Source organism: Castor canadensis, chromosome 13 (genome assembly GCF_047511655.1).
Source record: "Castor canadensis chromosome 13, mCasCan1.hap1v2, whole genome shotgun sequence".
NCBI classification, from domain to species: Eukaryota; Metazoa; Chordata; class Mammalia; order Rodentia; family Castoridae; genus Castor; species Castor canadensis.
The window spans coordinates 80576473-80603311 of record NC_133398.1 but is presented as its reverse complement, the minus strand read 5'-3'; the positions used below and the strand labels follow the sequence as shown (position 1 = coordinate 80603311).

Here is a 26839-nt window from a genome sequence, read left to right as displayed (position 1 = left end):
CAGGCCAGCATGTGTTGGTAGGTGAGTGACAATCTCCTGGTACAGAGGGAAACTGTTGATAGTATAAGAAAACAGGTTCTAAAGAGGCAGGGCCCCAAAGCTTTGAAACTATAGGCACTGAGGAAAGTTGCTGAAGTTACAAGTTTTGAGGTTGAGAAGAAGGTAGCTTTTAACAGACAGCCCATATCAGTTTTGTCAGAGTAATCATGGGAGTCAGGCTTGTGGTGGAAAATGTGGTGGGGCAGAACTGTACAACTGGGATCTATCACAGGTGGATATAATCAGCCTGTCCTCCTGGAGATCGAGACTCTATATTGTCAGCCCACAATTTTCCATGAAAAGAGAGAACAGTTATAACATAATAATTAACATTGCCAGATAGTCTCTAAATCCCATTTTAACAATATGCTTCTATTGCAGTAAAATATTAGTGTCCCCTGATGCAGTGTTAGGGTCTTTCTTGACCATGGTGTTTGTACATGTGGTTCTGTAACAATATGGAGTACCTGTGACCCACTCCAGCCTTGTGGCATGGGACACCTCAGAGATCCCAGAATCACTTATTGGTTTAGTAAAGAAATATGCGGAACTGTGGAGTGCTGTGTCCATCAAGAAATGAGCCTATAAGAGTGGGCCCTGGCAGGGTTGAACACGCCCCAAAGTAGGCAGTGTGGCAGCACATAACAGAATTTAGAATATGTATTCTCTTTCAGTTAGCAGTTCTGTCCTGCAGAATTTGCTCTGTGAGAATGAGACCTTTGAGACAGCAGTGGTCATCTCTTTGTTCCTGCTGAGTTTGGCAGTACTAGCACAGTTCTGTGCACCTGTTTCATGCTCTCAGTCCCTGTTTGTAAAGTAAATGTGCAACCAAAAGGCTCATTAGAGTGCAGAGTCATCATTCTTCACCAGGGTCCTCTGAATCCAGCCAGATGTCTCTGCTTCTCTACTGCTGCCTCATTCTCTCTGCACTGACCCTTGCATGTGCTGTCCACCTCCCCATTCTTCCAAATTCTGCATGAGATGCTTCCATGGACTCTTTTTCCTTTCTTTGTAGTCATTTGTCCCATGATAGGTGTTAATGTGATTCTTTGACTAATGCCTGTCCCTCTTATCAAGCAAGGTGAGAGTGTCTGCTTATTGTCGTGGTCTCTGAGACTTAGGACAGTTCATGGTGAAAAGCAAGGTACGTACACACAAGCACACATACACACGCACACATTTACATGCACACACACACATTTACATGCACACACACAGTACTGCGTGAGGTTTGGTTCATATTGTTTATAATAATGAAAACTTGGAAATGACCCAGCTATCTATCAATAAGGTACAGTTAAATTATGGTGTAGCCACTCTGGAATGCTGTGCAGTTGAAATAAATGATAAAGTGAAACTATCCATAGTAATCTGGAAAGTCATGAATGAAAACATATTACAGTTTTTAAAAGCGTGTTGTAAACTGTTATGTACGATGTAATCCCATCTTTATAAAAACATACAAAAGAAAGATAAAAATTTAAAATGTTCACTTAGAAATCAAATGGACAGGAAAATAGAATAGATACCCAGTAAACTTTCTGGTTTTTGGGTGGAACTGGGGTTTGAACTCAGTGCTTCACACTTGCAAAGTAGGCACTCTACTGCTGTGTCACACTTCCAGTCCCCAAGTAAATTCTTAATAGCTACTTATATCTGAGTTGTGACTTACTTCTTTTTTTTTTTCATGTATCGTTTGTTTAATGTAGCTTTTTTTGAGCTATAAATTTCATTCTCTGCTCTTTACCTTTGTCCATCCATCTATTCCAGGTATTTTATACACACCTATGTGCTAAGCAGTGTTTGCATAACTAAGAAATCAGCTGCTCTTGATTACTAAACTGCTAGCTGGGTCACAGTTAAGGACAAGGACAATTTATAGTACAGTGTGGTAAGTGATACTGAGAGAAAACTATAGTATACCCTGGACAGGCAGTAGCCAGAATGGGGCATGAACAGGGAGGCTTCTTAGTAATGAATATGTGTGTGTGTGTGTGTGTGTGCATATACATTCTTAACTGTATTATTTATTGAGTGCCTGCTGTGTGCAAAGCTCAGGACTGATGGAAGCACAGGAACCTATAAGCTACTGGTGAGGGATGAATAGCAAGTATGCCATGTATTTGTGCTTTTTATTACCACCAAATAGCAGTAATGCAAAGCCATGTGAGATAACTTCCGATTGTTGAGAAAGAAGGAGAATGACCTGGATTGGTATCCAGTGACAGAATCATTGGGTTCTAGCTGTTTAAGAGTGGTTGCGTCTTATTGGCTTTAAGGGTGCGGTTCCATACTAAAGCTATGTGATAAGTCTGAATGAATTTTCTCATTCTACTCCCTTGGTCCTTTGATACCATTCACTTTCTGTATTCTACATGAAGCACCTCTTGGATTTCTTTCTTTCTTTTCAAAGAAGGGTTTTAAATTGTTCATCATCATTATTATTTTTTTTAGTGATGATAGTTTCTGAAATAAAGTAATAAGTATAAATGAATAACCAGGGCCACAGAGAGTGGGGCAGAAGAGGCCCCGGCACCTCCCAACCCCATATTGTGGACCTGGTCTTGCTGGGCACTTGGATAGAAGAGTTGCCAGGAATTGCTCTTTGGTTTGGTTTTTTTTTTTTTTGGTGTTTCAGTTCATAGACTATAAAACAGGAGTGCAAAGAAGATTGTTAATGAGAATCTCCAGATAAAACAAACCCACAGGTAACTGTGCTCAGGGCTGCTGTGGAGGCTCACCAGCCCTAGGCACAAGCCCAGTGCCCAAGAGCAAGTGGATTGAATATTGACCTGAAGGAGCTGCATCTCAGAAAAGCCAAACAGCCAGTCCAGAATTGTTGTTCTGAATTGTTGTGGTTTCGCTGACAACATTAGATTTGCCGTTTGGAGTTGACCAACTCTCAACTTTCTTATCTATAGACCTGACTGTCCTTGCTGGTCACACAAACCCCTGGCTCCCTCCCCTAGCCCCTGCGCTCAGTGGTAAAGATTTAATAGTTATGGCCTGCTCAATGAGGTTTTATGTTACTAAGACTTCATTATTATTACAAAACATGCAATGGAGCTTCATCATACATAATTGAAAACCCCTGACAAAGAAAAGGAGCCGAGCACATTCTGTGATCCAGCAAACTGATTTTTCCCTGCATCACAGTCATCAGTTAGCCTACTAATTTCCCAAACTCCATAATTAACAATGGGCAGCTCTGTTCTGGAGAGAATTACCCAGGTTTGGCACGGGTGCCTCCTTTGTAATGGGGCATAGGGGGGTTGGCTGGGTTCCTACCAGTCTTTCAATTAGGACTTCACTGTGCTTCCCATTGTAATTAAGTATCATTGTAATAACAGACATGTTTAGTCCTTAGTTATGTAGATAACTTCTGGAAGACAAAACACAGCTGCCCCTATGATGGGTCATATGTGGTTGTTTTCTTCTTTAAAGATAAAAAATAAAGGAAGTTACTGTGAAGCTGGACGGTGTCAGTCAGCATTTGCTATGCTCGGATGTGCAAAGGAAATAATTGGGGCCTGCAGCGAATAAAAGAGGTTTGCATGATGGAGCTGGCTTCCTCATTGAACCCATGGCATGAGTGAAACTAGAAGAGAAAAAATGTGTGTCGCTTGTTTGGATCTTGATTTGAAGAAAAAAAGCAAGTAAAGCAAAACAAAAAAATAGAAGGATAACGTTTAGATAGACAGTGAAATTTAAAATACAGAATAGTCATAATACCAAGAAATTATTCTTAATTTTGTTAGGCATGACAGTAACATTGTGGCTGTATAACAATATGTCCATGTTTTTTAGTAATGCATGTTAAAGCAAGTAGGGATAAATCACAGGACAAGTGGAACTTTAGCAAAAAAGTTTTTTAAAAGAGTAGAATGAAGGAAACAAATAGTACAGTGTAGTAAACTCTTAATGATTGTTTTTTGTTTGTTTTTGAGACAGGGTCTCGCTATGTAATGATGTATAGTTGACATTTCTCTTCAGTTCATTATATAATAAAATATTTCTGAAAAATAATGCTCATGGTTAGTGGAAACAGTAGTTGCTATTTATTCTCATCTTACAAACTACTGAATCCATTCACAATTATCTTATAAATTCAGTGTTATTACAAATAGCGCTTATTCCTATTTGTTTTTAAATGAAGCATTTAAAATTGTTTTTTTTTTGTGGATATGGTAGCATCCTGCTTTGTTTACAGTTAGCACAGAGACATAGCAGGAATGGCATCACTTTCTGGAAAGAAAAGCTTAGAAACCACTGGGCCTTGATTAGAGTTGTTACTTGCCATGTTTGATCATTTCTCCAGGCCTCATCTTCCTCTAAAATGGAGGGCACATAATAACGTCTTTGAAGGGCCACTGTGAGGACCAGGTAATTTGTGTAGCTGTCCTGCAGTGCCTGACAAGTACCTGATGTGTGGAGAGTGTAGTGTAGTGTTCTGCGGTGGGAGAGGACAGAGAAGGTGGTAGACAAGACTAGGGCCCCTGTGGGTAGAGCAAACTTCACTGAAGGCCTCTGAGTGTAGCATTCTAACAGTCCTGATTTCCTTGAGTTCAGATAGACCAGAACCCATATATTTACTTAAAGCTTATATTTTTAAGTTTTTGTGTGACCTACCCATTCACGTCTTAACCTCATAACCCATCTTTCCCTAATGACCCAGCTGGAGAAGACTGAGATTTCTAAGCCCAGATTATTCATAGAGTGGGAAATTTTACTCTCAAATAATTAGAGTTGAATGGAACAATAAAACCCTTTGACATTTCAGTGGTGTTCTCTTGTATATAGCATTCAAATATACATGTATTCTAAATACACATTTCGCCTTAATTTTACTCTTACTCAAGAGGTTCAGGAAAACTGAGGTGTTGTTCCTTTACAAAACATGGTAAGAGTGTGCTTTTTTCTTTTCAAGATCTATATTATTAATTGTTTTCTGAAAGGGATTGCTCAATGTTTTTAATCTTTTCACAGATTTGTATCTGTACTCCCATAAATGAAGCATTGTCCTAGGAGGAATGACTAGCATGTGTTTGATTTCCACATCAGTATGCCACAGAATACAACCCAGGTTGTGTTGATATTTACTAATGCTTTTCAGCTTCAGTTAAAAAAAACAAAAACAACTCCCTTACAACTGTTGTTAAAAATCACTCTCTGCAGTGCTGAGGGAGTTCACATCTCTGCAGAGTACCGTGTCACTCCGAATGTAGTGTGTGAGCATAACCTACAAGAAGCCAGTGCGGACGTGATGCAGACAGCATTGAACCTGTGAGAAGTCTAAGGCTGTGTCATTTTTCTGTTTCTTTTGTATTTGGTGATTAGTTTATTGGGTATGGGAAGAGCCAGAAGCCGACGTTAATGTATTTACATAGTATACAGCATGGTAGAAGGTACAGATAATGGTGAAATGCTGAAGATGGGCAGGAAGAGGGGTTTACTGGCCAGAAGGTTGGAAGGCCTGAGTATAAAACTTGACAAAGGCCTTAAATGTGACAGGTAATATTCTAGAGAACTCAGTGAACTTAAAATCTATTTAAGAATCCCCAGATGCTAAAGAAGGCCAAATGAAACTAGAATGTAGTACATTTTTAAATAACAATGTAATTTTGTGCTCAAGACCTATTGGAAAGCAAAAAATAAGAAAAAAAAAACGGGGAGGGATTTCTTGGTACAGAATCTTGGCTTCTGAAAAAGCGGCAGAATTTGGTGAAGTTAGTTATTAAAGGTTTATTTCTCATCTTATTTCATGCCTGGGGCAGTGACCTGGCTTCAGAGCTCTTGCTCAAAGGGGTTTGTCTACAAAGATTAGTTGCTCAGAGTCTAAAATGCTCTTGAAGGGGTTGGGGAAGTGGAAGCTGAGAAGTGAAAAGAAGGAAATTTTGGAACACACTTTAGCCAGATCACACTGGAAGAGTGAACAGCGCTGAACACATTCGCATACTCTGTATTTATGGTCTGGCGGCCTCAGTTACAGGAGTTAGTGTGCTTTTCACAGGTCTGACTTCACAATCCAGTAGGGCAGGCACAAAGGAAGAACAGTGTCCCTTTCTTTCTATACTTGGGGCCATTGAGTGGGGTGCTGATGAAGGCACTCAGGTGACATTCATAAAATATATTCACCTTAAAAAAGAGCAATGGTAGTATGTCATGAGAGTTGTAAAATGAACTTAAACACTGAATTTTCTCCTGAATGTATGTGTGTTGGAGCCAAGTGAATTAACTGCTGTATTTTTTAGTTTTTAAATTAAAACAATCATTTCTCTTTCTTCTACCATAAATATATACAGAAACTATTTAAACTTATGGAGAAAAGTTGAGAACTCATGCTACAACCAATAGCAAGAGGTATAAAGAGCTAGGGAACCTGCAATGAGGTTGACCAATGAGAATACGCAAGATAAGAAGAATTTAATTGAGGGCCGAGAATGTGGCTCAGGTGGTACAACATCTGAGTCCAAACCCTACTACCACAAAACAAACAAACAAACAAACAAAAAAGAGTAATTTAGTTGAGAAGAAGTCTGAGGATAAATAGGTGACAAAATGTTTACAGTAAAGGAATAAAAATAAGGAAGCAAAAACTGCTCATTTTTGCTGACCAGTGTATCTTGGAGCATTAGTGTTAATGAATTGGAAAGTTAAAAGCTCTTAAACAAGGAACAAATAAAGTAAATAATAAAGCAAAAGCTCTTCTAGGCACAGCATAGTAACGCTTGGGTAAGGAGATGAGGTCTCTTCCAGTCAAGAGCTCATGTTTTTTGGTGATGTGAGAGGGACTGTGATGGATTGTATCAGGAATTCTGTTTGACCAAATAACCAATGTGAAGAAGATATGTGTAAATAGGCAACTATGTAGAGAACAGGATTAAGATATATTATTATAAAAGAGTGAAGAAGAAGCATTTTAATTAAGATAAGTGCTTTTAAAATTTGAATATAAATTTTAATACAAAGCTAAAATAAAGTAAAAAATTTACAAACAAACCCATGTCTATTCTAATGATTAGTTTTTATGTGTTGTGAAAGCAAGTAGATAAAAGGGACATCTAATTTGTCATTTTGCTTGTTTTAGTTTAGTGTATATGATTTGATATGTTATATAATTTCTATATGTAAAATTAATACAAATTGATTTTGACAGAAAATTATAGCTGGGATCGAGGCAGAAAGCTAGAAATCAGATGAAATAGCAATTTATTAAAATTTCTAGGTTATGGTAATTCAGGATTTTGGGGGGAAAATAAAAGAATAGGAATATAGTAGTACCTTGGGTTACAGATTTCTTTTGAAAAAGAGAAGCAAACTGATTTAATATGGGCTCATTAAACACTTTATTAAAATAAAGGGAAGAGAAAAACACTAAACATTTCTGTCTGGTATCAAGGGTCTAATACTGACAACAAAGTGAAAATGAATTTGTAGTGCCATGGGATCTTGAAGGATTAGCATTGTGTTAGTAAGCACTGGGTAATGATCTCTGAGAATACTCTGAAAACACCTGGAATACCACATTTACACACAAAGGCAAGATGCCAGCAACAGATCAAGACTGAAAAGCCTTAGAAAAGCTGAGGTAGGATTAAGGAATTTTTTGAAACATTTAATTCAGTGAGTATGTCTTGTCTAAGTAAAGTGGAGTGAACCAAAAGTTTGAGCTGTATTTGAAAGCTGATCATGGTTCATCAAAGGAAACTGAGCATAAAGAACGTAGAATGACAAAGGTTCAGGCTTAAGGAAGAATGTACATTTTTTCCTGATTTTCCAAAGTGATTATGTACTTAGTGCTGAAAATGAAGTCTCCTCTGTGTGCCCCTCCATTTTCCACTGTGAGAGTGCACATGGTTCTAGTCTCTGATGCATTAGCACTTTAAGGACTTTGGCGTGCTAATTTTGACTGAATAATGTAGATGTTCCCCTTTGGTTCCTCTGATAGTGATGATTTTTTTTTCTTTCTCATAAATTTAGCCAAAGACCTCTTTCCAAATCTCATATTCTTCTTAACCATTGTTTATCCTCCTGTACAGGAAAAACAGAATCTGTATCAATTTTTCTAGATTCAGAGTATTTTTTTTAAGGCAAGTAGAGTCCCAACCATAAGATAACACCAAATAAGCATTGTCAGGTTCAGATTCATCCTATGCTGAGATTAAGGGATTGTGACATAGAGTAGGTATTGAAAATGTTTTCACTCTTGCAGTTAGCCACTCTCCTCCTTGCTGACTTCACCGCTCCCCAGCCTACCTGGTAAAGTTGGCTAAGGGTTCCAGAAGTTATCCAAGATTTCGTGTTTTGAAATTTGTGTAATAGTAAGGCAGACTATGGTAGGGAAAGATTGGGACTCATAGAAAAAAATATTGTATATTAAATTAACCATGCTTTGGCTCAGGAACCACCCTCACCTGGCTGGGAACTGCCCATGCCCTACCTTAACCATTAATTCTTGGGTGGGAGTCTCCTTTTCTCCACTTCCCATAGGTTTTTGTAGGTTTAAAAGACCTGAAGAGCAGAAACTCGCTCTTTTGGCTTCCAGCTTCCACCTGGGCCTCACCATGCTTCCCTTTGTGTTTCCGCTCCCTAACTTTTAATAAACTCCATTGTGTCCTGCCATGGATTTTTTCCTGCTGGGATACAAAGAGTTTGGAAGTCTTCTGATCACAGATTGTACCAGTGTCGTTAACAGTAGCAAGTGGACTTATTGCCAGCAGTCTAGAAATGGGGATTCTTAATCTTTTTAATCTCAGCTCTTCTCTGTACTCTTAAAGATTATCATGGGCTTTTGTTTATATGGGCTCTGTCTACTGATGTCTACCATATTCAAAAGTAATTGAGATTCCACCAAAATAAATACATGTGAGCACATGTTCCAAGAGCTATCAAAAGCATGGCTTCAAGGGCTGGATCAAGTGGTTGAGTGTCTGCCTAGCAGGTGCAAAGCCCTGAGTTCAAACCTCAGTACTGCCAAAAGAGAAAAGGGCCTCATTCACACATGGAGGTTCTGGAATGCCCCCTGCATGGTCATGAGAAGGCGTGGTCAGAAAAGGCACAGCACATCTTAGTGTGAAAGTAATGAGGCTCCTGCCCCTCTCTTAGGTCTCAGAAGTCCCCAGGGATAATGGGTCACATAGAGGTACAGATTGAGAACAATTGCTCAGAAACAGGATTATTCCATGAGGCAATACTTGGCTCATAATGAGCTGTTAGTAAATGTTTATTGAAAGGGTGTGGCTGAAATGACAAAATCAGTATAAGTACAACAGAAGTCTTGGAGAATAATAGGAAATATATGTGTATGTTTTAAAATACAGATGCCTAATGTGTGTCTATGTGTGTGTATATATATATGTAAATATATAGATACAGTCAAGGTATATTTATATATCTACATAAATGTTCTATGTTACATTATGTTTGTACATTATGTGTTTATAGAACTATGTAACAATATAAATGATTAAATAATGCACAAATGTTATATATAGCATATTTTTATTATATTCATAATTATATACCACTGCATTATAATAACATAATTTATTATTTATATTCTTAACATTAGATGTTATTAAGAATATATAATATAAAAATAACAATATTTATATTCTGCTTCACTGGGAGATCATAGAATAGTCTGCATCTGTAGCTATAGTATTTAGAAGCAGACTAACAGTACATACCAGCCAAATGCCTCATTTGCCTGTCTTCTTACCATTGTCCATGAACACAAAACTGCATACGTAGCTGCAGAACTTTGAGACAGATAGAAATTTAGGGAATAAAGGAAGCAAATAAACAATCTGAGGGTCTGTTTCAATAGAGTCTAGTGCTGAGCTCTAAAAACTTTATTTTCTTGTTGAAGTCATAGATTGAATGAACAGGTAAATTTGCTTTGAGATCTTTACCTTGAAATGTAGGTAATAGGTCTTCACTTTTAGTAACAGTGAGCATATCTGCCAGTATTCACAAACCGTGACTCATTTATTTGTTACATCACTAGTCAAAGCAAACTCTAAGTTGTTTCTCAGACATGGGAAAGCCCACTCAGCTTTTCTAGGTACCTGCTTCTCTTTTATTTTTTTGGATGGCTGATGCGCTAAACTCTGTTGCATCTTGTGTCAGGCAGATAAAAGGTTTACAGGCAGTAGCTTCTCTGCAGTACTTTTTTTTTTTTTTTTTAGTTGTTATTGTTCAGTCACAGACAGTACAGTTCATAATAAAGTTTATATTACTTGATTTACTCTTTCACTTGTCTTATAAACCCCACATTATCAAATGATAGGAATTTGAATGTCCCACCAACTCAAATCTCTCCTGCTAACCTTTAAGCCAACAAAATCCATTTTTAAAAAGAATTCAGAACTCATTCTAAGAGCCTATGGGGCATTCTTCTGGACCATAGCAATTCATAATGTTCCCTTTTTCTGAGGGAACTGCACTGAATGGTAAGAGATTAACCCGAAAAATGTTCTTGTTTTTTTTTTCCTGAAGAGCATAATCACCACTAGAAAAAACTCAACTTTTAATAAAGTGGTATAAAATCTTTTTCTGATAGGTTTCTCTACATGTATTTAATTTTACAAATAAAAATGGCACTGCCATTCTTTTTAAATACTGGAGATAGTAATTTAGAGCATTTTAATAGGCCATTAAATAATATTAAAGGTTTAAACCTGAAGGGCAAAATTTTTATGTTCTTTTAATGTAAGGATTTATTGCATTTGCATCTTTTTTCAGCTACAGACACATTGTTAAGGTGTTGATACTACATTTTTGTCCTTGTCTTTTTGTTTTTCCTCTCTCTTCCTTGTTCTCTCTTTAATTTTCTTTTGAAAAACCCAATTTTAAGGGCATAAAAGATATCCAAAATCATGAATGATTTTAGTGGATTTGAAAGGGACCTTTTCTTTTCCATCCCTATTGTGACAGCAACTTCAAGTTTGGGGACTAGTATTTTCAAAATCATAAAGGCAAAAAATAGTCTTTGTGGGCTATAAATATAGAAAACTGTAGCTACTGGGAAAGAAAAAAAAAATCAAATTTATACTTTTTAAATGTTCTCCCTTTCTGAATTCTGGAACACAGTTACTTCTCAGGAGAGTTGTACTGTACAGGGAAGGCCTGGTTGGCTTTCCTTTATTTCTTTTGTTTGGTTTTCCCTCTCCCCAATAAGTAGGATGAAAATAGTTTATTAAAACCTGCTGGGCCCATACTTTAGCAGAGTTTTTGTAGAATTACAGTTTGTTCTAGGGGTTTTGTTTCTATTCTCATCTTTATTTTGCTGTATCCCTAACAAGTTAGGGCATTCCTTTGACTTATGGGGATGCTGACTTCTGAGCATGTGCAGAATGTATACTTCGGTTAGGATACTCATGTGTGAGGGAATTGGGAGGCAGGAAATAGTCAAGACCATGGCCAACTCATTCCTTTGAGTTCTAATTTTTCTAGTTATAAAATAAGGGAGTGGGGCTAAAATAGCCCTAAAATTCATCCCAACTTTCTTCTTACTGTAGTGCTCATAATCCCTAACTTTGAACTGCTTGATATGGACTAGGAATCTATGTGATCTTTATAAACCCAACAGGCAGATACCATTATTTTCTCCATTTTACACATAAATCTTTGAAAAGATGGTGGACTTCCCTACAAAGATCACAGAGCTACTGAGTAGTAGACTGGAGTTTCATTCTGTGACTATCTGATATCAGTGCTTTTCCCCCTACTGTGCCTGCTGCTTATCAGAAAAAGTTAAAGTCAAATGGCAACCGTTTTTGTTGAGGATTTGCTCTATGCCAGGCGGCATACCATGCACTGTATGCACAAAGCCCTGTAATGAAATACTACTCTCTTAATTTTGCAGATGAGGAAATTCAGGCTCACAGGTTAATGAACTTGTCCAAGAACTATCTACTGGTAAATGGTAGGGAGAGATTTGAATCAAAATCTGCCTGTGATGAAAGCTTTCACTCTTGCATGCCCATTAGGAATCTTAGCTTTTGAAGTCCTGGTTGGGAAAAAAAAGAGAAATGCCTCCCACTTAATAGGAGGCATAGCTGTCCTACTAGCAGTTGTACCCCCAAAACATTTGTGTTTCTGGATCAGAGATTGTATGCAAGAAGGTCGGAGTGGACAGCAATGAAGCTTTGCCGTGATGGTAGGGACCAGAAGTCATTTACCAGGTGCATTTCTGGGCCAAATAAGGATCAGATCCTTGAGTGTATTTCTTGCCACAATCACTTCAATGGCTTATGGGTAAGTTAGGTGGACGTAGCATTTTAAAATTGCCCTGAAGGGTGGTTCTCAAATTAAGTACAGTTCCAAGACCAACCAGCCTCAGAATTGCTTGAGAACTTGCTAGAAATGCAAATTCTTAACACCACCCAACCCTACTGAAGAGAATACTGGGGAATGGGACTCTGAAGTCAACAAGACTTTCTGTGATTCTGATGCAGTCACCTGATGAGAGCCACTGCACCAGGGAAAAGAAACTCTTCTAGCAAGGTGGTTAGTAACAGACAAGAATACAGGTAAAGGGCCAAATCTTAAAAAGTGGGATTTTGAAGAAGAAAATTAAGAAGATAAATATGGCTGATGTGCTTTCTATATAAGAACAAGTACAGAATTTTAAAAACTACTAAAATCACCATAAGAGGGGAACTAAGGTAGAAAGGAGAAAAAATAGAGGGGATTAACCAGTGTGGGTTATAATACACACATACATGGAAATGTCACAATTAAGCTCCCTGTATAGCTATCTTAAACAAACAAAAATGTCTTTTCTTTCAAAAACAGAGAATAGGAAGGTAAAACAGGTCCTGTCTGGGGGTTGTTACCAGTGGGAGGGGGGAGGATAAGGAAAGGGTGTAGGAGGGTGAATGTAGTGGAATATTATGTACTCATATATGAAAATGGAACAACGAGACCTATTGACACTATTTCAGGACTGGGGGAGGAGGATAAAGGAATATGATGGAGGGGGTGAATTCAACTATGATATATTGTAAGAAATTTTGTAAATGTCATATGTACCCCCAGTACAACAATAATTTTTTTTTTAAAAGTGGGGTTTTGAAAATGTTGCTTTTGCCTTTCACTTTTGAAGACACCACTTTTTTTGTAAATGAATGCCCTAATTGTACACTTGCCCCTCCTCCTGAAAATGTTTTGCTTCAGTGAGGTATCAGTGCAAATCCTTCAGAGGAGTGATTCAATTGTAAGAAATCTTAACAGAAGGGCTGACGGAATTCTTCCCATTTAAAAGACTTTCTCCCTTCCTGACAGCTGACATGATTTTTTTCCTCTTTGAACAGCATGGAGAACAAAAATGAACTACAATCTTTTGCCTTTAAAGAAAACAGGACCAGGTATAGAGTGTAAACTGCAGCCAGTGTTACAAGGCAGTGAGTGTTTCTGACTTCCATTTTGAGGAGTCTTCACCACCATCTTCATCTCCTTTAAGAACTGACCTATGATTCCAGTCCCAAAGGACAGAATAGTACTTTCTCCTCAAAATAGCCTTTTCAGAACCCTTACCCCTGCTAGGTGTTGCTGATTTCTGGCCTGATTCTTAACTCACAGTGCCCTTTCCTAGTAAAAGCAGACATTTATAGTTCCTAAGATGCTAACAGAAATTAAGGCTGTATTGGATTTGACTGGTGGGAAGGGATGCAATGTCCAGCATGTCTCAAGAGTCCACAGCTACTGCCATTTTCTTTGGGAAGGGGTGTGTTTCTCTATAGCACTCTCTCTGTCTTAATGGCTGTAGCTCTAGGATGGAGGTGTGGCCTCAGTTTAGGGGGGGATGGAATGGAGAATATCTTTTGCAGGCAACTCTGGTCTTTGCAGCCAGGAAGAACTCAGATTTCTAACTCCTTATTGACTGTGAGGGAAAGTTTCAGATTTGCAGCTTGCATTATTCATGCTGTAAAATATTCCCCCACTTGAAATATATTCCCCATTCTGGATTTCCTGATCATTTGTCTTTTTTTCTTCCTCTGAAATACAGCAGAATAGAGAAGTTGGGCAAAATGGCCAGCAGAGTGAGCAGAGGCAGCTGGGACAGATCAGTCCCAGAGGCAGCTGGCCCTGAAGCAGACTGGATGAGAAAAAGGCTTCATACCCCCACAGGGACATGCCAGAAGCAAGTGCTAGAGGAGTCACCTACACAGCTAACAGAGGAAATGTTTGTTCTCTCCCAGTTCCACCCTGGGCGTGTTTCCGAAGCCACAGAAGTGTTGTAGCTCTGAACATATTGTTGGGCTGCCTGTCTGCATCGGCAATTGTTGCATGGATTGCTTCTCACCTAGAGCAGAAGGTTTATCTGTAGACTGGAGTCTACATATGCTTTGAGAGAATATTGGGTCAAAAGGCATCTTCTTTTCAGCTAAACCCATTTTCCCAAAATATCAAAATCTCTAGAAGAATTTGAGAATCTATGAATGCACTATACCTGATAGATCCTACATCATAATCTAGTCAGATTCTACTTTGACTATACTTACTTATCACTTTGAACAGCAACATCTTAATTGATTTTGCTAATCACTTCTGTAACTACTTTAGTGTAACTACTGTAGAGAGTGGTGGGGTAGAGAGCATAAGCTGGACCATTTGAATTTAGAGTTAGTGGAGGAAGCAAAGACTACAGATGCTATTCCTTCCTTGGTCTACAAGTGGTCCAGGGACTCAGTGCAGAAGCAGGGGAGCTAAAACTCAAGCCTTAGGCAGGCATGGTGAGGTATGTCTGTAGTCCCAGCTATTTGGGAGGTGCTGATTCAGAAGAATCGCTTCAGTCCAGGAGTTTGAGGCCAGCCTGGACAATATAGCAAGACCCTATTTCCAAAAAGGTAAAAAAATAAATGAAATGTGAGGCTTGAGCAGAACCAGCCCCTTCTTTCTCTCTGAGAGGCAACCACTATTCCTTAGACTACCTAGAGGAGTGCTCTACCTAATTCTGTTTCTTGTCTCTGAACCAGGCAATGAGAATGCAAGAGGATGTCTGAGACTCTGTCTATACCACATTCTCGTTCCCTGACCAGTGGCAGAGGCTAGGCTAACTGGAGACGTGTAGAGAGAGGCAGGGTAAAGACTTTTTTTTTACATTAAGAGATGGATAAATGAGGAGAGTACTTGCATTTCAGTTAACGGTTAGAATTCAGATGGAGAAAACATGCCATCACATATATTTCTGGCTTCTGTGTTTACCAACTCACACATCTTTATTTTGCTAGTCACTCTGTTCTCTTTCAAAAGTGCCTTCTTGGGTTCATAAGGGGTGAACTGAAGTGTTTGCATTCTAATTTCAAGAATTTGATGTTTTTTCTCAGAAGGGTGCAAACCCTGTTAAACATACCATTGGTATATGTGTGTGGTAAGCACAATACTTATTAGTGTGGAAGTTGTTAATGAATGAAATGTTCAGATAGTTTCACTCTGAGTCAGTATTGTATTCCTATTTATCTGTGCAAAGGTACTTTAAACAAATTTTTGAAAAACATAAAAAAGGAAGAAAATGTCCACCACTTGCTGATAGGCTTATAATGAATACTTGTGAAATACTCTCCTGCTTCTTTTCCTCCTCCCTCCCCCTTTCCCCCCTCTCTTACACATACATACACATTCAAAGCTGGATCTCCACCATCATTCTCACTGTGAACACTTTGCCATGTCATTTGATGTCCTCTAGCCCTGCATTAGTGGTTCCAGGCTTTCCCATGGCATGGCTACAAGCATCTTGTAAAATCAGCCCTGCTTGTTGGATATTTAGATTGTTTCTGGTTGTTTACCAGTAGAAGTAGCACTGCAGTGAGATTCTTGAAAAACTTGTACACTTGCTTGATTACAGCCTTCACATACTTTAAATAAATTCCTAGAAGTGTTTTTTGCTGGGTCATAAGTTTTGGCTGAACTGCCCTGAGCATGACTTATTTGTTCTAGATTTTGGGGTTCAACTTAAAGCATTTAAATACAAGGTCTGGAACAACAGCTCTCCTCTCCCACTTTATCACTTTTTCTACATTTAGGGAAAGAAGAGACCCTCAAATGAATGCACATCTTAGCAGGGTCTGTCTCTTCATAACACTGTGTGCAAAGGCATGGCAGTAAACCCACAACACTCTTAAAGAGAAGCAGTTTTTACAGCATGTATCCTCTGTATACCTTGATCAGTGTCCAAAAAACTCAGTGAAAGACAATAATTGGACAGCACCCAACCAAATGTTGTAATTGTTAAAAACAATTCAGCCTCAGGGTGCTGCTCACGTGTTCACCAAAGAGCCCCCACTTCTGTGTGATGCTTGGGACAAGTCAGTGTACAGACCAGACAGGACTCCCCACCCTCACCCCTCATGATGCTGCCATCACAGTTGGTGTCTGTGTAGGTATGTATGTGTGGGAGGAGGGTGCAGACAATAAATAATGGACACAATAATTTACATAGTATTTTAGAAAATGATCTATTTTATGGGAACAAAATGGATAGTAGTGTAAGAGGGATAGGACAGGGAACTTACGGTGTGAAGTAAGATATCAGCCTCGCTGTGATACTAATATATGGGCCAAGACTGCTGATGTGTGTGGTAAGCCAAGCAAGGACGCACCATGGTCCAGATCCTGGAAGCATGTCCTGTTCATTTAATGAAAGTGTGAAACACGCTCTGCATACACCTCCATAAGTAGGGCTAATCAAACAGAAAGTGAATTGGTCCCCAAAGGAACAAAATGCTTTTCATGATGAATGCCAATTCTTTTTCGCATACTCACAGCTAAATAAAATGTGTTCTACCCTGTGGAATTAATGAACTAGTCTTTCTAAAATGGAAGTATGGTCCATGAAATATCTAGACTTAACAGTGGTTGTCTAAACTATGTGAGAAAAGGATAAATAAATTCCATTCGGAGTTCGGTGAAACTCTAAAACTGATGAATTCCTATAAATATTAAAGGTTCAGCCAGAGCATGTTTCTGAAGCCTTTCTTGTTTTACAGTGGAAGAAACTGAGGCACAGGCACTTTGGGAACTTGTAGCGGAGCCAGAGTGATCTGCTCTTGAGTTGCTGTGAGCAGATTCATTGCCTGGTCCATAGTGCTGCAAAGCCCTTTTCACAGCAGGTCTTTCCCAGGGCCACCGTATTTGCACCAGGAACTGATTGATGAATACATTTCTAAGTATCATCCATTATGAGATAATTTCCTATTACCTTTCCTTGAAGTGATCACAGATTTTCTACATTTTAATGTGCTACGTGGCACTGAATGAATTACTGAACTTTCTGTTTTCCTTGAGGGAAAATGTAATACACATATCATGAAAACCAGATGAGGGCCATAAAAGAAAGCTGACTGGAGTTTTGCAAGTCCAGCCATGTAGCAGAACCCAAAGGGTAGAGTTTACCTTCAATGTCAGTGAAGATGAAATTTTTCAGTTTTGGCCTGCTTTCTTTATAGACACAACCTAAATCTTTCTTACTGAATCTCACTTTGTCATATCTTCCCTTCAGATGACTACTTTCCAAGAATATTTTTTAAAGGCATTAATACAGCTTTTTAAATATTTTAGACATTGTCACAAATACCTGTTAGATATAGAATTAATGATGAAAAAAAATCATCAAAGCTAGACTTTGCCCTTGTAGTAGGTCCGAGCTGCTATCAGCCGTATGTTCAATAAGAAAAGTCCAGAATCTGGAAAGAACAGTTTCAAGGTGACATTAATCCAGAATTAAAAAACAAAAAAGAAAACAGGCATTTTTAGAATTACAATTAAACCTTCAGTCTTTCCCCACATTTTTTCAGATGTCTTTAATTTGTCATTACTTTTCAAACTCATCATTTTCTTTCTCTTAAATTAAAATCTTACCCCTCTTTTAAAGTTTAATGTCTAACTCAAAATTTTAGCTTTATAGATCTGAAATGCATCATAACTTTTAGCTTCTCACCCCCTCTCCCCTTTCAGAAGCTTTCTTACCATGGTTTCTTTCAATCAAATTGTTAAGCAGTAGGAAGGTGGCTGTAGGAGAGACCAGGAGGTCAACATGTTAGGGGATTTTATTGCCTTGGAAGTGTGCTGTTGTATTATACACAATGCATATAAATCTCAGAAACCCTCTCTAGTTAGCATGATCTCTGTGTTAGAGATGAAACATACATCCCCAGATGAAATTGCCCATGTCTCACAGCATGTAGGCACAATGGTGATATCTACATCTCAGCTATTTTTAATGCAAAGCACACAAGTTTTCAGTCTTTCCTTTCTCTTCCCTTAGCTGCTATTACCTTGGGTCATTTTCCTTAGATTGGGTTTTAAAATTTTGAGTTGGATTGTAGCTTTGTGTGTGTGTGTTTCGAAGTGTTTCCAGAAAATTCCCTTCATTGCTTTGCATAATTCCTACCAGAGGGCCATACCCATATCCATCCCATCTTTCTGGGAGCTGGCAGTCAAGGTAGAGGCTAAATAAAAACAGTCATCCATTGAACAATGATTTACTGAACAAAACACATGTTCTGAAACTGCCTGGTGCTGAGGTTGGGGTGGGGGTGGAAATGAGACTTCCCCTGCCTCTGTCCTGTGGACATACAGCTTGGTGGACAAAGAGACATGGAAATTAGAGATGTGGTAGACAAGGAAAAGGGGAAACAACAGGTGTGTGGAAGAGGGAGGGTTACAAATTAAATTCCAGGTCAGTGGAATGAACTGAAGATGCATTGGGTATACTTGTTGCAGGTATTAAACCTTAAGCAGTGAGTAAAAAATTATAATAAAAGAGATGTGGGCATTGCATATGGGACTGTGTTGTTTATGCAGTTTAATTAAATTCATTTTCTCTTACCTCGCTCTCAATAAAAATGGGTTATTTCTGTTAACCCGGCCCAATAAGAGTTCATAATATTCAGATTCACATTCTATCTTAAGTACAGACTGGGACCATAATAGTTTTATATGAACATTATTAATTAAAGTAGGGTGTTATAATTGTTATCACACCCCTCCTCAAATAACAAGCTTTATTTGGGAGAAAGCAGACATTTACTCATACTTACCCTTTTTTCCCACTTGGCAGAATCCTCTAACTTGAAAAATAATGGAGCAGTCTCAACAAATGTGCTTGAAAATATATTAACTTTTTAGCATTCAGCTCCAAGTTTCAACCAAGTTCTGTGAAAAGAACCGATGGGCTATTTACCCACTGTCCTCTCTGCATAGGATATGGAAGCAGCTATTTCTGTTTATAAAACTATCATACATGATACTCATGGTGCTAAAACAAATTGGTGGAGAAACTGATAATAACCTTCATATTGACTGTTCCTGTGACAGAGACTAGGGAGTATAGACTAATATATGAAAGTGCGTAACATTTGAATATTCTTTGGAAAGAGTTGATCTGCCTGCAAGTATGAGAAGCAGCACGAGCTGTGGAAGATGTTATAGAGTGACTGTAGCTACCTATTCATTCCTGGGGCTTTCTAATCACTCTTTGGACTGTCAGTGTTAAATATTGTTCATCTCAAGTGCTTCCAAGTATGAATTTTTTGGCTAGCATGTTGAAAATCAATCTAGTTGAAATGGGTTATTGCATTTAATTTATGATATCATAGACATGAAAATCTATTTTAATTGATTTTTCCTCAGTTACTCTGTGTAGAGAATTTTGGCCTTTTAAGGTTCTATTTTGTGGTTAAGAGGTAATGAAAGTCATCTCGAGGGTATGGCTGTTGTAGATAGCTTACACGCCTACAGCTCTCCCCAGTTTTTAATTGCTTTCCCAAAGATGGGTGTTGAAGCCAGCTCCCTGATTTATGACTAAGTGACCTGGGGCATGTCCCACTTTCTTCTTCTGTGAAATAGTAATACTAGTAATACTTACCTTTTAGGGTTATTGGGAGGCTCAAAAGCGATAAGGATCAAACAAGAATTAATAGTCAGTACTTCGCATAATTCCTAGCACCTATTAAGCAAATCCTTTAGCAACATTGGCTAAGTACTGTGGGTTTAGGATCATCCTGGAAAGGAGGTGTGTTTGCTTACCCTCATTTTACAGTTGTGACCACAGCAACAGTGACAGTTATAATGCATCCATGTTGCTGAGCAGGTGAAGTGCTAAGTGCTCAATGTACATTATTTCATCAGCGTTCTACAACCACTGTTAAAAGGGGATTTTGTTGTTCTGTAGAAGAGAGTGATTCAGCAGTGTGACCAGACTCCCCCATGTAGGGATATGCCATGCTAGAGAGTTAACCAGGACTGGCTGAAATGCCCTCTTTCCTTGTCAGTCCTGCTGCTGCCCATAGGGACAGGAGCTTGCATTCTGTGGGGTTCCCTCAGGGAGGAGACCACATGCGTCCTCCTAGGGGACCTGGAGGAGAGTTTGTGTTCTTTGTCTGAGTTCACTGCGGCTGGACTATTCTGTGTCCCAGTTCTCTTAACATGCAGGAGCTATTAAAAACAAGACCAAAAAACCCTCATAGCTATATTTTATGTTTATTGATAGGTATAAAGGGCAAATGATACTTGTTTTTTATTTCAAGCCATGACATAAGTGACTTTTAAAAATATGAAATGAGCACTAATCCTGGTGGCCTGCAGCTGTGGCAGAACATTGTCCAGGTGGTATGTGGGTGACTGGATTTGGGGAAATACTGTTGCATATCATACACCTCTGAATTTGTGGATTTCTCTCTTACTTTCTCCATTTATTTTTTTATTTTTAGCCAAACTTCCCCTTTCACCTCCTGCTGAAAAATAGCAATGGTGAGGTCTGACTGTGGTGTGAGCAATGGGTGGGTGGACTGGAGTTAAGGTTCTTTATTTTGTTTGAATTCTGTGAACCTCTGCCATTCTGCATGGACTTCCTGTTGTACCACTCCCTTTAAGGTTACCATTGTGTGCAGGAATGAAGTGTAAAGGGATGCCTTCAGCATTGTGGCTTCTGGGACTTTGCTGATTGCCAGGAAAAGGGGGACTGGGTTATGAGTGCAGTTTCTAAAGCTCTTTGTTGGCATTAAACTTGGCTCTCCTCTGTGAGAGTGGACATTTTCCAAGGCGTTGCCCCATTCCCAAGAGCTCCATGGAGATCATATTTGCGGGAAGCAAATCTATAAAGTAATTAGTAGATGAGTTGATGGACCTGCCTGTGGTGCCCACCCAGGCTCTCAGCCTAATGGCTTGTCTGTCTGGCCGGTGGCCCCTGCCGAAGGTCTGCGGGGAGAGTTAGCTCAGCTGACTGTGGTTTAGTCTAGTGAAAAGTCAAATTATATTTATATGTATCTTTATTCTAAACCCCACAAAGATGTGGGTTAATGTAACTGTTTGCCCTTTGACTAAAGAGGCTGAGCAGAGGATTTAATTTCTAACAGCAGCAAATATAGTTCTAAAATGTAGTTCTAGGATGACCATTTTTACATTTGAGGAGTGAGGGAAGTTAGTTGTCTATAGCAACAGTGAAGTAATCTCTTCTTTCCTTTGCAGTTTGTGTGGAATATGCTCCAACCTAACCAGAGAATTCGGTTTTCAACAACCTCACTGGATCAAATAATCACATTGAACCAGACTGGAGAGGTGGGGGTGTTGCTCACTGTCTCACCCTCCCCCAACATCCCTTGCGAGACCTTTCCTTCATCTGTGAGTGTTATTTTAAAGTTTAGGTGGATTGCTTAGCCCCACTCCCTGAATGTCAGCAAAAGTGTAACCAGCAAGTTCAAGGGCTTTGAGGGAGGAGGAGAAAGATCTTGCTCCAGAGGCTGTCTCTGACATCTTGAAATGACCAGTTGCTTTCTTTTAAAGCTTCTGGTTTCTAATTTTATCTGGAAATCCCTAGGCTTGTGGGTTAAAGGGGAATACACTGAGACAGGAGGAGGCAGAAAGCAGAGCATCTTGGAACCTGGAGCCACTTCTCCCAAGTCTGCGCTTAGCCAGCAGCAGGTACAGTTCCAGAGAAGGAAGTGGACCCCTGAAGAAAGATACATTTTACCTTCTTCTTGGACTTACCTGAGGCAGGTCAGAGCCCAATATACTGTATGAAGTGCCTGTTGCAGCCTGGTTGTTTTCTGCACTACAGAAGGCTTTAGGTATATTAGTGAGAACCACTACATCATGAACTGTAGACACAGATGCAGTTTATAGCCTTAATTTACTTAGTACTTAGATGCAGGCCGCTTTTGACTGTCTTTCATTCCCTTGCCACCTGGCCTAGAAGCAGTCTCAAGGCTGCCTCTCATTGTCTTCCTCCACACCTCATTTCCTTGTCCCTAGCTCCAAGCCTTTCCACTCATCCTGTTTTAATGTCAATGAAACAAAAACACCTGCCAACAAACTCCTAACCAAGTTCTTTGCACTAAGAGCAGTTTAGTGATTGGATTCCTATATGTGCTTTCATTTGGAATGAAATTTTCAACTCCTGGGAGCACTGCAAATAAATATAAAATAAGTAGGCATCTCTGCCATTAGCCATGTTAGAGAATACATAAGCATTTATTTCCCTTAGGGGTAAGTCAGGCCTCAAAAGAGATAATAAACACAGTAAGGTTCATTTCCTTTTCTGTACCCATCACCTAGTAGGTATCAGCTGCTATCCCTTGCTTGTGAAAACAGATACTTCATTGTACAGGCAAACATCTGCTCACCACCATTACTGCATTTTTGTTTTTGTTCTTCAGCTAGCTTAGGCTAAGTGGGGTGTTAAAGTGTTGTAACATCGTCAGGATTAAACCCCAAGGGATGAATACAAAACCTTATTCTGTTGTGCTTTCTAACACATTCTGCTTGCTCTTCCCTTCCTCCCCTCTGCAGTGCCTTTGTGAGAATACTCTGGTGACCTGGAAAACCCTCACTCTCCTCCTAGCCAGATCTTCCTTTTGCCAGACTCTGCCTTGGGCTTTGTGTTCTTTTCACATTGGTCCTTACCCCTGGAAGAGTTCACTATCAGTGTGCCTGGGTTGGTTTCTCTGTAACCTTATGCCCCTTTCACATGTTTGTGTGTTGTACCTATACACAGGCTGCTTTGCCGTTAAAAATACAGACATAGGACTCAGAAATGTTAAAAGTCTGAGTGTGCCCTTAGACTTTGTCTCTGTTTCTCGGGACTTCAGTGTCTCTGTCAGTGAAATGAACGATTATCTCTTCCCTGCCAGTCACATACATTTGTGGTGAAGAACTAAAAGTAGTGATGTGTGTCAAAATGTGCTTTTTAATTTGTATCTCAGTGAGTTATGCTTGTATTATGAGTTTTTTTAAATTCAGAAGTGTTTTTTATGTTAGCACATGGCAAATTTGATTACATGTAGTGTTCCCTGCTTCTGTTGCTCCAGGGAGTTGAAATTTACAATTGAAATGACAGCAAAAGTGGAAGAAATGTATTTTTGGTTTTTAAGCTGCTGAGAACTTAGATGCTAGAAGTGTAATGGTATTTTGACAGCGATTTTAGGAATGTTCACAGGTAATGTTGACCATATGTAATTTGAGCACTGACCACAACCAAACCACGGTGCATTTACGTCGTATGTCATGAGCTACAATTATTTAGCTCAGTGCTGAGTGGATGTTAAGAATAGTATGTAACACAAGGAAGTTATAAGATTAACAAACAAGTATAGTATTTGCTATTTAGAAAAATTTGGACATTCATGCTACTTATTATTTGATTTGAAGGAACTACCAAACCCATTCCTTATTAGCTCTGGAATAAAATAAAACATTAAACATAGTGTACATGAGGTCATTTAGGGCATAGGCAATGTTCTGTCAAGATTTCAGTTGCTCTCTTTCCTATGGCCATTTATGGAAACACATACACACACACCCTGGAGAAAGTCCAGTATTGCCCAGATAAGCAAAAAACCTCAAGTTGTCCTATTGAAGGAGTTTTTTCTCTCATGGTAACTGGTCTTTGATGTTAAAGAATCATAACTTTCATATTTGTCTACTCAGGTTGTAAATTCTGTAGTTCTATTGTAGATCAGAAGAGAGTGATATTTTTATAGCACATTTGAACAACTGACATGTCCATATCACCTCACCTGGGAGCTGATGGTGGTGGAGTGGAACTTGGGAACAAAGCAATGACTGTGCATATAGAGAGGAAAACAAGCAGCATGTGAATACCTTCCCTATGAAGAAGATATTAAAAAGGAGCAGAAATGCCCACAGCTGTTGAAGACTCCTTGAGTTTCGTAAAAGACTGACACATATCCCTTCTCCTAAAATAGAACAAAACAACACAAATGCTGTTTGCGATTTAGAGAAACAGGGAGAAATTTAAGCCAGTCTGGCTGTTTTGAAAATGACTTTTCTTAGACAGGTGTGGTGGTGCATGCCATAATCCCAACTGCTCAGGAGGCAGGATCACAATGTGAGGTGGAGACCAGCCTGAGCAAAGTTAGTGAGATCCTGTCTCAAAAACAAAAATAAAAGGGCTAGGGTCACAGCTCAAGTGGTAGAGCAGACCCTAGCTTTAATCCCCAGTAACACACACGCACACACACACACTCACACATAAATAAATAAACAAATAAATAAAATGAGAAAAGGAAGGAAGGCTGAAAGTTACTTTTCTCAGCTGTACCTTTAATCTATCTCATTTGAGGAGACCACCAGACTTGCCCTGGTACCTAACCACAGTACAGGTTCAGTATGCTGTATCTGAAATGCTAGGTTTGGATTTGGGGAGTTTTTCCGATGTTATAATATTTCCACATGCAGAATGATGTGTCATGGGACCTTAGTCTGCACATGAAGTTCATTTACATTTCATATACACCTTATACACATAGCTTGAAGGTAATTCTATATCATGTTTTAAATAATTTTCTTAACAAAATGTAATTGTATGGTGAGTAATTTCCGCATGTGGTGTTATGGCAGTCCTGAAAAAGTTTTGGATTTTGGAGCATTTCGAATTTTGGATTTTTTGAATTGGGGATACTAAATTTTCAGTGATAGTAAGTAGTGGTTGTGGCTTGGGAGCAGTATGGAGCTTGGTAAAATAGCTTCTCTTTTGCAGAACTTAGAAGACTATGTGTTAAGAAAATACAATGGCTTTAGAAAGTGAATTTTCTTTTTAAATTTTTTTGAATTAGCATATAATGATAATACAGGGGAGTTCATTGTGACAGTTCCATAGATGCATACGGTATACTTCGAATAAGTTCTGTTTCTTCATTATATTTATTTATCCTCCCTCCCTTTCTCCCCTCCTCAGACAGTGTTTGGTGGGTTTCATTGTGCTGTCTTTGTACTTTGATCCTCTTCACCTCTCAGTATCATCCCATTTCTCCTACCCCTTCCCAATGATCCCCCCATAATCCTTCACTTACATTCATGTCCCATTAAATATTGCTATTATCATCATCATTTTAGGTCTAGGTTCCAAAAATGAGTAAGAACATGTGATATTTGACCTTTTGGACTTGGCTTAACTCACCCAGTGTAATGATCTCTAGTTCTATCCATTTTCCTGCAAATGAAATAATTTCATTTTTCTTTATGGCTGAGTAATATTCCATGGGGTGTGTGTGTGTGTGTGTGTGTGTGTGTGTGTGTGTGTGTAACTTTTTCTTTGTCCATTCATCAGTTGTTGGGCACCTCTGCTGATTCCACAGTTTGGCTATTGTGAGGAAAGCTACAATAAACATGGGTATGCAGGATGTTTCTCTTGTGTATCATTTTATATTCCTTCAAATATATGCCCAGGAGTGGTGTGATGTGGTCATAAAGTAGGTTATTTAAGGAACCTCCATACTGATTTCCATAGTGATTGCACTGCTTTACATTCCTCACCAATAGTATATGAGCGTTCCCTTTTCCCACATCCTCACCAGCATTTGTTATTATTTATTTTCTTGACAGTTGCCAATCTGACTGGAGTGAGATAGAATCTTAGTGTAGTTTTGATTTGTATTTCCTTCACGACTAAAGGATATTGGACATTTCTTTATGCAATTATTAGCCGTTTGTATTTCTTTTGAGATTAATCTGTTCATTTGCCCTTTTATTAATTGGATTATTTACTCTTTTGATATTTAGTTTTTTGAGCTCTTTGTAAGTCTGGATATTAATCCCTTATCTGTGGAATAGCTGGCAAAGATTTTCTCACATTTTTATGGGTTGTCTCTTGATTCTAGTAATTGTTTCTTTTGATGTGTAAAAACTTTTAAATTTGTTAATTTAATTTGTTAATTCTTGCTCTTATTTCCTGGGCAATTGAGGTTGTATTTAGAAATAATTGTCTATGCCTATATTGTCCAGAGTTTTTCCTGTAATTTTAAAGTTTCAGATCTTACAATAAGTTCTTTGATTGATTGGAGTTGATTTTTGTAGAGTGAGAGGTGTGTTGAGAGGCATCTAGTTTCAGTCTTCTGTGTATAGATAACAAGTTTCCCCAGCAGCATTTGTTGCAGAGGCTATCTTTTCTTCAGTGTATGTCTTTGACTTCTTTGTCAGAAAAATAAGATGGCTGTAGCAATGTGGTTTTATTTCTGGGTTTTCTGTTCTGTTGGTCTCCATATCTGTTTTTGTGCCAGTAACATGCTATTTTTGTTACTATGGTTCTGTAGTATAATTTGAAGCCCAGTATTGTGACACCTCCAGTGTTGCTCTTTTTGCTCAGGATAGCTTTTGTTATCGTTTATGCTTATATGTGTATTTGAGGATAGATTTTTTTCTATTTCTCTAAAGAATGACTTTGGGACTTAGAGCATTGGCTGAATTTTCTGAACTGTGTTTTAGTTCTTTAGGTATGTCATCTGACCTATAATATAGTATATGTTCTGCTGTTTTCAGATGGAATCTCACCATATTT

General features: G+C 38.7%; 1 protein-coding gene across 2 annotated transcripts in view; it reads left to right on the top strand.

Annotated features, from left to right (window-relative positions):
- Gnaq (G protein subunit alpha q) overlaps positions 1-26839 on the top strand; it is a 254207-nt gene that overhangs the window by 105903 nt on the left and 121465 nt on the right. Inside the window, exon 3 of one of the 2 annotated variants that reach the window (XM_074052099.1) lies at positions 21514-21666. The exons of the other annotated variant lie outside the window; for it this stretch is intronic. Coding sequence (XP_073908200.1) covers positions 21514-21666 — 153 coding nt within the window. The remainder of the gene's footprint in view (positions 1-21513; positions 21667-26839) is intronic. 2 annotated transcript variants of the gene reach the window in all.